At 44.9% G+C, this 15,789-nt stretch overlaps 1 protein-coding gene across 6 annotated transcripts in view; it reads right to left on the bottom strand.

Moving 5' to 3' along the window:
- Window positions 1-15,789, bottom strand: part of SH3BP5L (SH3 binding domain protein 5 like) — a 56,415-nt gene that overhangs the window by 12,721 nt on the left and 27,905 nt on the right. For all 6 annotated transcript variants that reach the window (XM_069237398.1, XM_069237400.1, XM_069237402.1 and 3 more), the window contains exon 6: window positions 8,207-8,380. In XM_069237398.1, coding sequence (XP_069093499.1) covers window positions 8,207-8,380 — 174 coding nt within the window. The remainder of the gene's footprint in view (window positions 1-8,206; window positions 8,381-15,789) is intronic.

Raw genomic sequence — 15,789 nt, forward strand, 5'->3', positions numbered from 1 at the left:
TTACTTTGAGGAGATTAGTTTGCTTTGGCTTGAGGACTTCCACAGACAATACCTTGGATGTGCCCTTTTCGGTTGACGATGTGGTTAATGCGATACGTAGCCTACCCAGTGATAAGGCCCCGGGTCTGGGTGGTTTGACGCCTGCCTTTTATAAGGAATATGCAGATATCCTAGCGCTGTGCCTTCTTGAGGTTTACGCTGAAGCACTTGAAGGCGGCATCCTTCCGGCTTCGCTGTGAGAGGCACTCAGTGACGATTTTAAAACCCAGGAAAGATCCTAGCAGGTGTGACTTTTACCGGTCGCTCTCGCTCATAAACATAGACAATAAGATTTTGGCAAAACTTTTTGTGATGCATCTGCAGCCCCTGCTTCCCTCCTTGATATTGCCGGGCCAATCGTGTTTTGTGCCGGGTCGATCGACATCGTATAATCTCCGTACCTTTTTTGCGATTTCTCTTATGGTCGGGCCGGAGGATCGCGCAGTGGGGGTCTTTTTTGGATGCTGCAAATGCGTTTGACTCGCTGGCCTGGTCGTACATGTTTGCTCTACTGGCCAGGGTATGACTTAGCACTAGATTCATTCAATTGATCCGTCTGCTGTATTCCAAGCCGACTGCTTGATTGAGGGTTAATTGGTCGCTCTTGGATTCTTTTCAGATTGCTAGGGGCACTTGTCCAGGTTGCCCTCTTTTACCGCTACTTTTTGCGGTGGCTATGGAACCCCTTGCGGCACGTTTACGCCAGCATCATAATCATACGGGGTTGGCGTTCTGACAGCACCCTATCCTAATCTCTCTTTATACGGACGATGTTGCACTGTATGTCCGTGATCCGCAGTTACATCTCAACGCCTGGCTGGATGAAGTGTTTCACTTTGGTCGGATCTCCGGGATTATGATAAATTGGTCTAAGTCGGTGGTGCTTCCCTTATCTGAAGCTACTGTGCGGTGCCCTCTGGTTACCCCCTGTGCTCGGCGGACAGACCGGTGCGGTATCTGGCTGAGCCGGAAGGTGGATGAGCTGTGGTTGACTAATTATGGTACGGCGGTTATGTGGTTGGAGGAAAAGGTAGCGATCTGGCGTTCCCTGCCACTCTCGCTGACCGGACACACGGCGATAGCTAAGATGGTGGTTTTGCCTAAATTTTTGTATCTCTTCATCAACCTGCCTCTTGTTCTTACCGCTAGCTTTTTGAGACGGCTCAGATCCTCGCTTGTGGCCTTTGCATGGGCCTGGAAAAAGCCCAGAATCTCATGGGAAACTCTGACTCTGCCATTCGAGCAAGGCAGGCTTGCATCCCCGGACCTAGAACTTTGTTATTATTGTGCACAGGCCCACTTTGTTTATTTCTGGCTGCATCCCGTTCGTTATTTACCGCATCTGGCCCATGAATATGACTCAGTGTGGCCGGATAGATTGGATGGGGTGGTTAGCAGGCCGCCTCAGCCCCGTCGACGTGGAGGAGATACTGTGGCATGCTCGGCGTGAGCTTGGACTTGCTTGCTAAAGCGGGCTGGGGTGTGAGAGGTGTTTGCTCCGTCGATGCCGGTGCAGGATGTGGCGGGCCTGTCCCCGTTAGAGGATGGCCAGCTGTCTCAGCACCTCCAGGAGTTAGATATGACCACGCTGGGGTCTTGGTTCCCGGCGGGAATGTTTGTCTCCTTGGAGACGGCATTGGGTGACCAGTGATTCTGCGATTCATCGACTATTACTTTTCAGAATACGGGCCTTGCTAAGGGAGCAGTACTCTTGTTTTCCCGAGGAGCCCCTGCTGTGTCGGGCGCTGGAGTTGCTGTATAAGGCGCAGTCCACCCGCCGACTTATTACGTGTATGTATGTCGGTTTGCAAAATACGGGGCCTTTTGCTGTATCCAGGGCTAGAGTGCGTTGGGAGGCGGATTTGGGTGCGCCCATTTCAGAGGAAAAGTGGCGTTATTGCTGCGCTCAGATGAGGGAACTCTCCCCTAATTATAGGCTTCGCCTCAAACATTAACAATTTTTACAGCGTCTGTATTACACGCCTAGCCGACTGAAAAGAATGGGTTTAAAGGTGAATGCTCGATGTGAACGTTGTTCGGCTTTAGAGGCGGACTGTCTGCATTTGGCATGGGACTATGGGATGCTGCGCGAATACTGGTCTGAGGTGTTGTGTGCGCTTGATGAGATGATGGGCCTGGTGGTGCTTCTGGGATATGTAAAGGAAGTCCAGACGGTTGTTGGGATTGTTGTTGCTAGTAGCAAAGCGCAGGGTGACTATGTGCTGGGGCCAGAAGCAGACACCCCGGTGTGCTGTATGGCTGACGGACTCTGCGTATTGTCAGGAACAGTTGGCGACGTATTGGTAATTGATGCCAGAGGGCTCCCGCCCGTGCGATATATAGTCTCCCCCTTGACGACGTTTCTTGCAGCCCGTGCCCAGTGAAATGATTAGCTTTCCATGCCTCCTCCTAGAACATTTTGTTGAGCTTGGCCTCCTCAGGAAGTGTTAGGATGTGGGTCCCCTTTCCAGGGGCGTTAAGATGGCTATGCTGCTGCTGCTTCTTTCCTTCTTTCCCTCTTTCTCTGTTTTTCCTTCTTTCACCTCTTTTCCTATGCTTTGTTCCTCACGTTCACATGTACATTACTGGATGATAATGTTCCGACAAAGGACTACTTTATCCTGTTACTTATTCTGTTGAATGACCATGGTTGTTATTTCTACCAGCAGCCTTTGCAGATTGCGCCGGCTGCTTACTGTCTGTGAATGGAACTTTGTTTTGCTTGATGGTTCTTGTTTTTTTTAACAAATGCAAATAATCAAAATAATTAAAAATATTTTACAAAATGTTTTACATGTCCTGGTAGTGAAAAACTTCAGAGTCATTTTTCACTACTGAGAAGCCTGCTCCTCTCATAGGCTGGCATTGGGAATTCCCTTATATACTTATAAGTGGTAATTTCTGATCTGAAAGGAGTGGCATTGACATGTTTGGTATGGTAGTGAGAAACCCTGCTTACTGGTGAAGTTGGATTTAACATTACTATTTTAGAAATGCCACTTTTAGAAAGTGGACATTTCTCAGCACATACTGCTCTTGGTGCCTCACAAACTGTATCTCCAATCCACGTCTGGTCTATGTTGGTTGACAGCTCCTCTTATGCATTCCACCCAGACAGCCATAAACACAGGACACTCAGCTGCATCTGCATTCATCTTCATACTGATGGGTCTTCCTGGGCAGGAAGGGTGGAGGGGTTCTCATACTTCAAAGGCTGGTGACCTGACCTTACACAAAGGACTGATAACACTCCACAGATCTCAAAGGCACATTTGGGTATATATACTGGGTCTTTGACCCCACCAAATCAGACACTTCTGGACCTACAACTGGCCTCTGTCAGAGGGACTGCCTTGCTGCCCACAGGACTCATCTGGACTGTTTTTCTGGGAGGACTACTCTTCTGCTTGTTGCCCTTCTGCCCCTGACTCTGCTAGAAGGACTTTGCCTTCCCCCACAAGTGCTCTCCAAGGGCTTGGACTGAGCTTGCCTCCTCTTAAGTTTTAGGGCCATCAAAGACTTAATCTGAGAGAGAAAATCCACGGCATTGAAACGTTGGAGCCTGCAGAAATCTACGTAGCGGCTGTCTCACTGCTGAAAATCACTGCATTGCCTACTATGCGATGCAGCACCTGTTTCATCTTCCTAGCCCATTCTGTATTTTCCACGCAGTAAGGAGCCAAGGCTGCAAAACTGGAAATAGACGCATCACCGACACCACGTCAAGAAAAAAAATGAAACGAAATAAAAAAACTAAAAAAGAAATAAAAAAGAAATCAACACATTGCTTTACTTTCTGAAGCATCACCTCCTCTGAGTCGTTATTTTTGACGCATCCCAGATACCGTGTGTTAAAAGGATACAACCACTGATTCTTATGGAGTAAGACCCACCTAAACCTTTAAAAAGTGATATTTCGACTTGTGCATTTTTGATTTTTTTCATATTGGTCTTAATATTTATCTGAAAAACATATCTATTTTCCTAAACTGACGTAGAGTACTTCTTGTGGTGTCTTTACTGTGTTACTGTAAGAGTTACTGCACAAATACTTTACACATTGCATTCTATGTTAAGCCTGCCTACTCTGTGCCAAGCTACCAGAGGGTGAGCACAGGATAATTTAGGTTGTGTTGCAACTTACTCTGACTAGGATTGTGGTCCCCACTTGGACAGGGTGCATACCTCTGCCAACTAGTGACCCAATTTCTAACAACCCCCAATATCCTAAGCTACATGTTTGGATTGGAGGGGAAATGGTCAACGGGGTGGGATACCAACAGGGTCCTAATAAGGGGGAAAACTATCAGCCATGATTTAAAGCTTTCCAACACACCACTGGAGAATACAGTATTCAGTTTCAAACTGAAGGCCGACTGGGTATATTCATACACTCACTATAGGGGAGACCATGTATCCTTCTGCAGATACTACTCACTATTGGGCCTGGATTGGATGGAGGATGGTGTTGTTACTCCATAAAAAACTCTTACTAAAAACATTAATATTGCATTAGTGAATTTGCAAAACTGGTGGTCACAGGACTTAGGGGGACAGGGGACTTAACTAAAGAAGACTGAATATTGGTATTATTGAACACCCTTTAGGTGTGTAAAGATTTCAAGCTTAAGGTGCAACAAATTAACTCAACTGCACAGGATGCATCTTACACCAAACAGGTTTACCAAAGAAAAGCTAGGTAATAGATGCCTCGACCTGGCTCAAGTAATTGCTAGACAGCCCAGTGCATTGTCCTCAAAATCAATTAGGGTCCTGCATTTAAGCAGTAAATCTGCAATGTTACTTACTGAGTAGACCTTGAAGTTGGGATCTTCTGCTCTGGAAAATGTAAAGAGATGGGCCCTGCTAGGACCACAATGTCATGGGAACATATAATGCAATGCTTTAGGAATGAACCCAATGCTGACAAACCACCCTGAACTCTCCTTTATCGGACTACTACTCAAGGTCCTGTTAAAAAAGAAAAAAGCCTTTTTTGTAAGGTCGTCCCCCAAAGTTTTGGTTTGGACGGATGCTGCTGGGCTTTCGACTCAGAGCACTGCGGCCTGCTAGCCAGACCTCAGTACCAGTGCCCTGACCCTTAAATGTGTATTTTTGATTAGTCTATACCCAATTGGCATAACAGAACTTATTTCTAAGTCCTAGTATATGTTACTATGGGTGCCCAAAGCCTGAACTTTAGAGTGTCCCTTCAGGAACTGCTGCACTTGTTGTGCCACCCTGGGTGGGACCACTGAAGACTGGAAGGGCAGATTAAAACTACTAAACTCAACTTTGCCATTTTAATGGCAAAGCCCAAACTCCCTTTTTAATGTGTGTAGGTCTCCCATCCGACAGGCTTATCGAGTCCTAAGGCAGGATGATGCCTATTAGGAAAGTAGAACATTTGTTTAACATGATCTGGCAGTAACAACCTGCAACTATTTTTTACTGGGAAAGATCCTAGTAGCTCCATTAGCAACTACAGAGTTACATGTTGACCCCTCAGTTGTGTTAACGTCTGAATGGGACTACCAAAATTGGCACTTCAAGGTATCAAACAACCCATTACATTAAGCCCAACTTGATGCCCAAGTCGAAATTAATCTAACTTGTTGCCATTTGAAACTTTTAGAAAGTTGCCACTAGGTTGCCAGGTTTTCCAGTGGCCACTTGCTGTGCCTTCTGCCAACCTGGTGAGACGTGTCCATGGCTCCTAGGACAGGTAACAATAAAGCCCTGCTGCTGGAGGAGGTGTTCCCTCCTCCAGGCAAGAAGCCACACAGGTGTTGGCTCAAAAGGTGAGCTAAGGGGAAGCCACCTTTAAAGGGCAAATGATGAACACACTAGAGAGGGGCTTTCCTGTTGTTCGGGTGGACAGGTTGGCATCTAGGACAGGGGTAGTCACACCTCTATGGCGGACTACTGAGCTCCACACACCAAGAGAGGGGCCCGACATCTTGGGAGTGAGTACAATAGAGCACTCTGGGATACCAAGATGCTACACTTCACAGGACATTGTCATCAGGCGCGATGGAACCTAGCAGCCCATAGGCTGGTGACCACGACTTACAATGAGGGCACTTTCTGGGCATAAAAGGGGCACCCCGGCCCACAGGACTTAGATCTCACTTGACTGGAGAAGAGGACTGAAGGAGGACTCCCCTGCTGAACCTGGAACAGGCGAAGAAGAGGATGCCCAGAAGTTGGACTCTACCTGCTGCCTCTTGGGCTAGCAAAGCAAAGGACTGTGCGTGCAAAGCAAATGTCCTGCTCTTGAAGCCTTTTTTCTACGAGCCCAGCCAGAAGCAGAGGCGCCAACAGTCAGTAGTCTGACTTCCTGTTTACATCACAGGGCCACAAAAGTTGAAGAAGCCTGCTGAGGGACGTCAGTAGCCTAGCTCACTGCTCTTTGCTGCTGTGCAGCCTGGGAGGCCAACAACTGATGCTCAAAAGTTGCTCCTGAGTCTGCTGGACCCGGGAGAGTTGCCGTAGTTCAGCCTGGTCACCCAGAAGTAGTGTTAACACCAAAAGAAATAAAGTGTTACATTTGTTGTGACTGGTGGCCAGTAGTCCAGCGGTGACTGACTTTTACTAGACCAAAGAGAACTTCAAGGGATACAAACCCCTTTGGCCAAAGTCACCCTAGAAGGACCATGGACCAAGGAGTGGCCCCACGAAGACCTTCGACTGCACATCATCTTTGAGCATTGTATCCCTTGCATCAGGCCCACTCCATTGTAATCAATAGAAAGGGAATGCCAACACTGGAACTAGACCAAAGACTGCTTTTCTTGTTGGGTAACTGTTTTTTCTTACCTTGCTGGTCCCCTTGACTGGCTTCCTGCCAGAGTTGCTTGTAAAATCTTTCTCTCCTGTGGATCTTTTTTGCTTTGGTATTCACAAATTTATAAAAATATATTCAACATTTATAAATTGGTGTCAGATTTCTTGACTGGCAAGTTTTTTTCTTCCTAAAAAAAAAATGTTGTGCTAGATATACGCTTTGCCCTTGTTCCTTTGTTGAAGTCTGTCTGCTTGAAGCTACAGCTACCTAGGGTTGAACAAAGGTTTGACAAACGAAACCTGATTTGTCCTTAATTGGTTGGTAGTATATTACAGTGAGGTCTCACAAACACACCATATAATACACTATCCTTCCTCACTGGAATAAAGATCTGGGCATGGGATCAAACACTGTACACGTGTTTGATCCCGCTCATAAATGGGATCGCCTAGATTTGCACATCCCCTGAAGACATACTTCAGGCATACAAGGGTATAATGAACAGACTTGTTGACTGTGCCACAGAATGTGATGTGGTACACAGTCACTGTCTTCATGTGCAAGTTATGACTTTAAAGTGGTTGAACAGGGTTATGATATGGCAACTACTTATATGTTGATGTGAACTAACGTAAGCAAGTACCTGCTGACTATAAGTCACATAATTGACACTGTTGTCACACAAAAAAGCTTGTCAGGTCATGCAAATGTATGATGCTTAAGTTCTCCAAATCCAATAAACACAGTTGAAAAAAGACTAATTCTCCAAAATAGGAAGGTTAAAAAGCCATAGGTTATACAAACTATTCTGAAGAAAGTTTTATGGCAGATTGACAACTTCAGAACCCAGGACACTACTGCAAATGATGTAACAAATCCTGGTTCTTTTGGAAGATCTTGTATGGACAGTAGAACTACGCTTTGTGCATTCTTGTGCTTCCATCACTCTACGTTGGACCTCCATACTTTACACATCCTCCTCATGTGGAGCCTCTTTAAGTAGGTCTAGTTATTCCTGATACCCCTCCTCATCCCGGTCTAGGAGCCACTAGGTGTTCTGATGTGTACCATCTACATGTCCTCTCATTCTTGTGCTATTTCTCTAATACTATCGCCTCATCCAGATGGCCCTCTGCATATAACCCCTGGAGGGCATGCTTCCTCCACATCCCATGTCTACCTACTCCCAGTCTTTCCCAAGAATCTCTAAGCAATGCCCCTTGAGGCACCTGGTGTGTCCCCCCAACTCCTCCTGCTGCGTCCGCTTATGTATCATCTACATATCTTGGGGACACATCTCGTCTCTCACTTGCTCCTTTCGCTTCTACATTATGTTTTCTCATCAGCATTCAACAACCACCTTATAGCTCTCTAGCTCACCTCCAGAATTTGGTTGAACTGAGACTTCAGTTCAAAGTACGGCTTGCTCTTGACGATCAGGCGCTTGAGTGACTTCTGCAGTGTCTGCACTTTTGCCTCTGCCTGCTGGCACTGGCGGGTGACGTTCTGATGCTCCCGCTCACTGCGCAACCGCTCCTCCTCCGCCTCATTCACCTGTCAGGAAGGCAAGAAGGAATGGTGTCATGGATTTATGTCAAAGAGAACTTAGGTTCACACAATGCATCTATTCTCCTTTACCACTTAATCATCCTCCTTCTACATGCTCAGGGTGGGACAATGCCTGTAATCTCGGATGCGAGATCCAAAAAACAAAAGGTAATTTTTTTTTTTTTTAAGGGATAGTCCCCAAAGAGGTCTCGCTGACACAATACAGAATGCATTCCAGAACCCGACTGCACACTCCAGAGCAGGCAGGGTACTTGTGGGACTGTACACGATTGATGAAACCTCTGGTTTGCCCGCTCTATGTAAACTCAGGCAACCCAGGAAAATCCCTGCAGTTCCAAACAAGAAAGTAAAAAAAATGACTCATTTCACGCGGAAGGAACATTTATTTCTTCTTCTTTTTTTTTTTTTATCCTGTTTTGGGAATTTATTTTTGAAAAAAACTCTGCTGACCTGCTGCATTACACGTGGCGGTCACTCATCAAAGTTGCAGTGCCTTCAGATGAGTAGCTGAATTATTATTAGGCTAAAAGTGCAAATCAGCACAAATACACAGTTTACAAAGTGAAAACCAGCTAGTGGCTTAGTAACAACCTTCTTCACAGGATTCTCTAACTTCATTTTAGTCTAAATTTTAGCAGTCTCTTGTTTGTGAACTGTGTCAACGATGGTACAACCCTTAAATGAGACACAAGGGTCTCCTCAGGACTAGGAGACATCTAGTATAATAAATGGAAAGAGAAAAGGGGAATAAAAGAGTTAGGGCAAAGTGGTGGTCTGTGTGGACTAACTAGTAGTGTAAACTTGAAAGGAGTTACCTGAAAGCTCGATGATGAAAAGGGAATAAGGTTAAGGGGGGGGCAGGGAGGATAGGAATGAATAGGTCATTCAGGGGGGTAAATGTGTTGTGTAAGAAATACAGAATAACGAGCTTAAGCTTGAATAAACATAAATCACTTTAGCAGGAGAGAAAAAGCGCCTGCTAATAGCAAGAACAGTAACAGAACTCACCCCTGAGTCTTAGCTCTGAATCCCCTGCATCAAAAACATACATCTGATGGAGCTCCAACAATAAGAAGCAGGCCATGAGGAGTCGATGCCCCAGACAAGCACAAACCAGAGCGGGTGTACTGTCCGTATCAGAGCTTGCATTAGATGAGCTTTCAGGAAAGGATTAAAAACAATAGTTGGAACATGGCGTGTTCCAAACCTCGAGGCGAGCATTACTATGAAACTTGTTCATAGTGAAAGGAGGTATAGCCATCTACTGGGAATCAACAGCATCAATACTGTGGAGCTGAACATAATTCCAAAGGGCATAATATTGTGTCAAAAGAGACATATAAAAAGATAAACAAAAACAATAGAGGTTAATGGCATTATTACAACATATCATCAGCTAATGAATTTGCGAGGGAGAGGGGCTGGGGGAAATTGGCCCTATGGAAGGCCATCTCTCAGAGCTAAAGAAGTTTGCAATATATCTTAATCAAACACAGACAAGTCTACAATTCACCTGCCACTGAGATGGTCAAGAGATTCCTTCTTTAGACCTCCTAATCCAAAATGATGATGGAAAATGAATACAGTCCCTAGTCAGGAAACCTATCGCCCTCTGTTACTTTATCAGAGCTTTCACCCACAATCTCTGAGAGATGGCCTCCCAATGGCCAATTCCTGAGCGTAAACAAAACTGCACCAGCAAACTGGATTATTTTAGATGAAGGTGTAGTCTGCGGAATAGGATAATTGAAAGGGTGGACTCACTCAGTCGGCTGCTCTTCAGGGGCATCGACTCCTCATAACCTGCGCCTTATTGTCAGAGCTCCAACAGATGTATGCTTTTTAATGCTTGGATACAGAGCTAAGACTCGGGTGAATTCTATTAAATCGCTTGAACTTGTTGTCTCCTGCAGATTTGGTATGTGTTTATTCAAGCTCAATCTTGTGTTTCTTACACTACAGGTTTTAGACTAAAATGAAGTAAAAGAATCCTATGAAGTTGTTTGTTACTAAGAGCCATATGTACGAACACTTTTTCCCATAGACACAGAATGGGTAAAAACCTTTGCTACATCTGGCCCTAAGCCACTAGCTGGATTTCACTTTGAAAACGTCGTAATTGTGCTGGTTTTGGCACTGGAGACACAATGCATTTGTGTCATTATATATATTTTGTTAAATGTTCGAGAATATCTCGTTAAATGTTATAGAAAAAAAAAACAACAACATTGCTGCCTAACATTTGTGACTCCTTTGAAAGCAAACATCTTCACCTGCCTGGCAGAGATCTCGAAATAGGAGTCTGTCTTCAGCAAGAACAGTGGAGTAACTCCATAAGCTCTCCTGAAGAACCATTCAATGTCAAATACTGTGGGGGCATTGGAAAAGGGCGAGAGAGGAGTATGGGGAGCAGATTAAACACACTGTGTGAAATCTACTACGTTTCAGTTAGTTCTAGGATCCAAACCTGCTCAGTAAACATTTGAAGTCATACGTGCATTTCATACTTGCTGTCAAATGTCAAAGAAGTATACAAAACGTGATAGCCCCACACACATTGGACCAACCCTCCAGACACCTCCACTCAGCATGACTCATTGGCACACATACCCTCCTCCAATGCACAAAGGCAGAGCAGTAGTTTGCGTCTTCACATACATCTCCTCCAAAGCAGGGAAAGGTCTCCCACAGACCATCAGAGCACCTTCATCACTTCTTGAGTTCCGCAAACAGATCTCTGATAATATGCTTTGTTAAAAAAGGTAAATCTCCACTCAATGCCAACTCATATAGAGCAATCAGTCTGCTTAATCTGGACTATAAGATCCTGACCAAAATCATGGCAACACGAATGTCTGCTGCACAAGTACTGATACATGAGGATCAGCTTTGTCTCTAATCGATTGATGGCCTCTAATATTAACTTTTTGATCCACGCCATTGATTGTTTTTGTTTTTTTATCGTGTAACCAAACGCTGGCTGTGGTAGTCATCGTAGATGCCAAGAAGGCTTTTGACATGGTCAATTGGAATATCCTGTTTTCCTCCCTATTGCAATCTGGCTTGCCCTCACAATTCGTGGCCATGCTCCAAAATCTGTATCAAGGAGCCAAGGTGCTTATGAACTCTAGTATTGTAGGGGAGATTTCCATCAACAGAGGTACCCAACAAAGGGTGTCCTTTATCTCCCATACCATTTGCTTTTTTCATTGAGCCCCTGGCCATCAAATTATGCAACTCATTTGGGTTGCTTGCACCATTGGACGGGATGCCCAAACTAACATTATTTGTAGATGATATGGTGCTGCATCTTAAGCCTGACATGGTCAATGTGTAGTTGGCACTCAAGCTACTGGAAGACTACTCTGATATTGCTAGTTATAAAGTGTATGCCAGCAAGACAGAGGTACTAAATTTTAATGCCCCCAGCTTTCTTGCATCCACAGGCGAGGGCTTAAGGCCCAGTTAGGCATTTGGGTATATATCCAGTAGTGACCTTTCACAGTTTTTTTTCAACTGAGCTATATTGTCATGTGCAGGAAAATCCATGATTTACTCATTAGATGGTCTCTTTTACCATTAAAAATTGATTGGACGGGTGGCATTGGTTAAGATGTGGATTTTGCCACTGCATATTTTTTTTTTTTTTTTTTTAAATGTTCCAATCAAGGTTAATAATAAATATTTTCAGGAAGTCGATTCTATGTTGAGAAGCTTTATATGGCATAACAAGGCCCCAGAGTCCAGTTACCCATATTGCAGCTTTCAAAAGATCAGGGTGGAGTGGCTCCTCCACATATCCGTGTTTACTATCAGGCAGCTATTATGGCCCTAGGAGCTAGATTTCTGGGTGGTAGGGGCATGCTACGGGATTGTTTTTATCAAGAAAAAGGCATGGGAATCTGCGGCCCTGCTTTTATTAAAGTCGCAAAATTACCCCAAAAAACACAGGTATAAGACATTACAGGAATAGTGTAGCAGGCTGTCAAACACATAAAAGATGTAGATGGTATCGGCTTTCTTCTATTACTTGCCAATTTCAGAGTGCAAATTTTTTTTGGCCTTTCATTTTTCAGGGCAGTGGTATCTCTCTTGGCTTCATGATGGTACAAAGTGTTGGGTGACCTGGTGGTTCAAGGAAGACTATTAACTTGGGGGGGAGGAGTTTACTCAACGGTGCGAGGGCCTAGAAGATAAGGTGGAGTTATCTCCAGTTAGCCCACCTTCTCTCCGACTCAGATGATGCAAGCCTACAACCACATCAGATCATGCCTTCATTAGTCAGATCCAAACTCACGAGGCAGGCAACTGGGATAGATTGCTCCCGAATGTATCAAAGCAGGGTGTTGTTCCCAAGCATTTGGACAGAATTTACGAGAGCACTGGGTGCAGATTATCAGAGAGCGATTGACAGGTTCTCGGTATTAGGGGGCAAATCACTGAGAGCAGCTAATTAAAAAAAAAGATGACCCTCCTCTTGCGGTGGATGGCTTACTATACTTCGAACATCCTACATAAAGGGGGTCATTCCGACCCCGGCGGTCAAGGACCGCCGGGGATGCGGGAACAGGCTGGCGGTGCCCCGCAGGGCATTCTGACCGCGGCGGTTTGGCCGCGGTCAGACCAGGAAAACCGGCGGTCTCCCGCCGGTTTTCCGCTGCCCTGGGAATCCCCCATGGCGGCGCAGCTTGCTTCCAGACACTGGAATTCGCGACGGGTGCCACTGCACCCGTCGCACATCCTCCACTCCGCCGGCTCCATTCGGAGCCGGCTTCCTCGTGGGGAGGGGTTTCCCGCTGGGCTGGCGGGCGGCCTTCTGGCGGTCGCCCGCCAGCCCAGCGGGAAAGCCAGAATGGCCTCCGCTGTCTTTCGACCGCGGAGCGGCCATATGGCGGCTCCCTACAGGCGGGCGGCTCCTGCCGCCCGCCGGGGTCAGAATGACCCTCAAAATGTATCCTGAAGTGCATGGTCAATGCTTTCGCTGCCATTTGGAAAGAACAGGCAACTGGATACATATATTCTTGACTGAGCCATTTTTTATGGCTAAGTAAAGGAGTGAGGACCACACTCACCTCCGAAGCTGGTCTGGTGCTAATCGTTGTATCTAACAAGCTGTAAAATCAGTAAAGCAGGACAATGCTATATTATGATCACACTAGCAGTGGCTAGATCACGAATCCTGACAAACTGGAGGTCCAGTCGGGTTCCCACATTGCAGAGGTGGAGTGAGAAAATGTCTAAAATATGCAATTTTGAAAATGGTTAAGCTAAGCATGAGAGGGGTGTTAAAAGATTTTTGGCTATTTGGTCTTATCTCATGCATCCAGATTGTGGGTTTAATTAAGGGGAGCTGCGATACATCTCAGGGAGACCTCCTGCATAAGGGATTAGCCCATGCTAATGATAATGTATGCTTCAGTCTGCATCCCCTCTTCGGAATTGTTGCTGCTTATTAATTATATCCTAATGGAATACTAAATGATGGATTATCAATGGATGGATTAATGGATGGATTATTTATGGGTATAATTTATATGAATTTTGCATTATGTAATAAAAAAAGAAAATAAATTTGTTCCGCAAACAGCTGAGGACCTGGATTTTCGCATTATCTCCATGGAGACTGCTTCCTACTGCCCTGCAAAGCACCTAGATACCCTCACCGGTGATGAGTGCTATACAAATCTGCATAATATAACTTAACATGGATGGATGGAATGCATGCTTAAATTGCTTCAATTCATCCCACCCATGGTAATTACTCTGGCCGCACCCCAGTCCATCATTATTTTGTACATCATACTATCTCTGGTTATGCCCTGATTAAGGCACATCAGCCAGGTATATCTTGGTTCCAGTCACTGTGTGTGCACAGAACCCCCATCTGTGACCTAGGTTGTTTGTGTTCCAGTTCAGGGGGCAATAGTTCCAACATTTAGCCATTTTGACATGCCTATTTTGTGTGTTAAAAAGCCACGCAAGGACACCTATTGATCTGTGCAGGACCTGAGGGCCATAAACACAATAGTACATTTTACCCGTGATCCTCGAACCCCACTACAGTTCTTTTGCATCTGCCAGGCTACAGGCACAGGCTTCGATCTGCAACTTTTTGGGCATTTCAGGCTGCTGCTAATGGATTCCCGGCAACATCAAAACTATTGCATGACGTCAGTAAACGTACTGTCGCAGATCCCCTTCCTTAGACCCCTGAAGCTGAAAACTCACACCTAACTCTTAAAAGAAACCTGTATCGTTCCCTTGCATTGGGGCTTCCTGACTGCGAGAAACCTTAGCTTACTATTTTCTATTGTGAACAGAATGGCTTGGCACTAGGGAGACAAAAAGCAACATGGACCCCAATGTCACTTTCCTGCTTATTCTACTGCCATTGATCTCTTGCTGCAACTGCTGTTTTTGTCCAATCCACAGACAGCATTTTAACCTCAGAGCTTACCACTGCTGTAAACCAAGCAATTGCTGCTTTGGTTCATACGACTAAGGCCTGGCATCTTAAAGCTTAAAGCTTTGCCTACTTCACATTTGGCACCTGCTCACATTGATATTGGTCTTTGTGCCAGCCTCAGTACATGCACAAATGTTAGTTAAATGCTCTAGAGAGACTCCATTATTTCCTATGATGTGACAGTGCCTATACTGATGTCTGTCTGCTAGAAGTCATAAATGAAATAACCAATAAAGAAATGAAGGGTGATGAGATCATTTGAATTTTGTTACTCCAGACTGTATGTTGTCAAGAGAGGTTAAACAAATTACACAAAAGACAACATACAATCTGTAGACAGGAATACATTTTGAACAACTCTAAAAGACATGGCTCTATAACCTGTTAACACCAAGGGGCTAAAAATAACATCAAATTATTTATCACTTTTCAAACGCTTTCAGAATGATGTTCAGAAACGAGACCATGCATTTCCAGTACATTCTGCAAAGGACAAGCTCAGTTCGTTACCTTCAAAATTTAAAATGGGGACTAAACTACTTTTATAATATGGTCAATCACACTTCCACTCCCTCTCTCCCACAACTCCTACCAAAAAAACGAATTTAAGCCCAACAAACAAAGAGGAAATGATGGTGGTTGTCAGCCTTGTTATATCTGGTTCAATGATGACCCAAGCCAGACACGTTAATTCACAGTTGCATATCCGTTCCGGTCTTCACTCTTTCCAATATAGTAAATCTTTCACTCTTCTCAGATACGTCCCTTCTACAATGTACGCCCAGGGTAAGTACATCCTACTTAAATAAAAAAATAAAAAAATTGTGTGGATCTTTAACTGAAATCTACTTTCTCATTATGGCCAAACAAACTGTGAACGTACAACTAACATTAAAGATGAAGGCATGCGGTTCTTCTTTACTTATTT

Source organism: Pleurodeles waltl, chromosome 6 (assembly GCF_031143425.1).
Source record: "Pleurodeles waltl isolate 20211129_DDA chromosome 6, aPleWal1.hap1.20221129, whole genome shotgun sequence".
In the NCBI taxonomy this organism is placed as follows: domain Eukaryota; kingdom Metazoa; phylum Chordata; class Amphibia; order Caudata; family Salamandridae; genus Pleurodeles; species Pleurodeles waltl.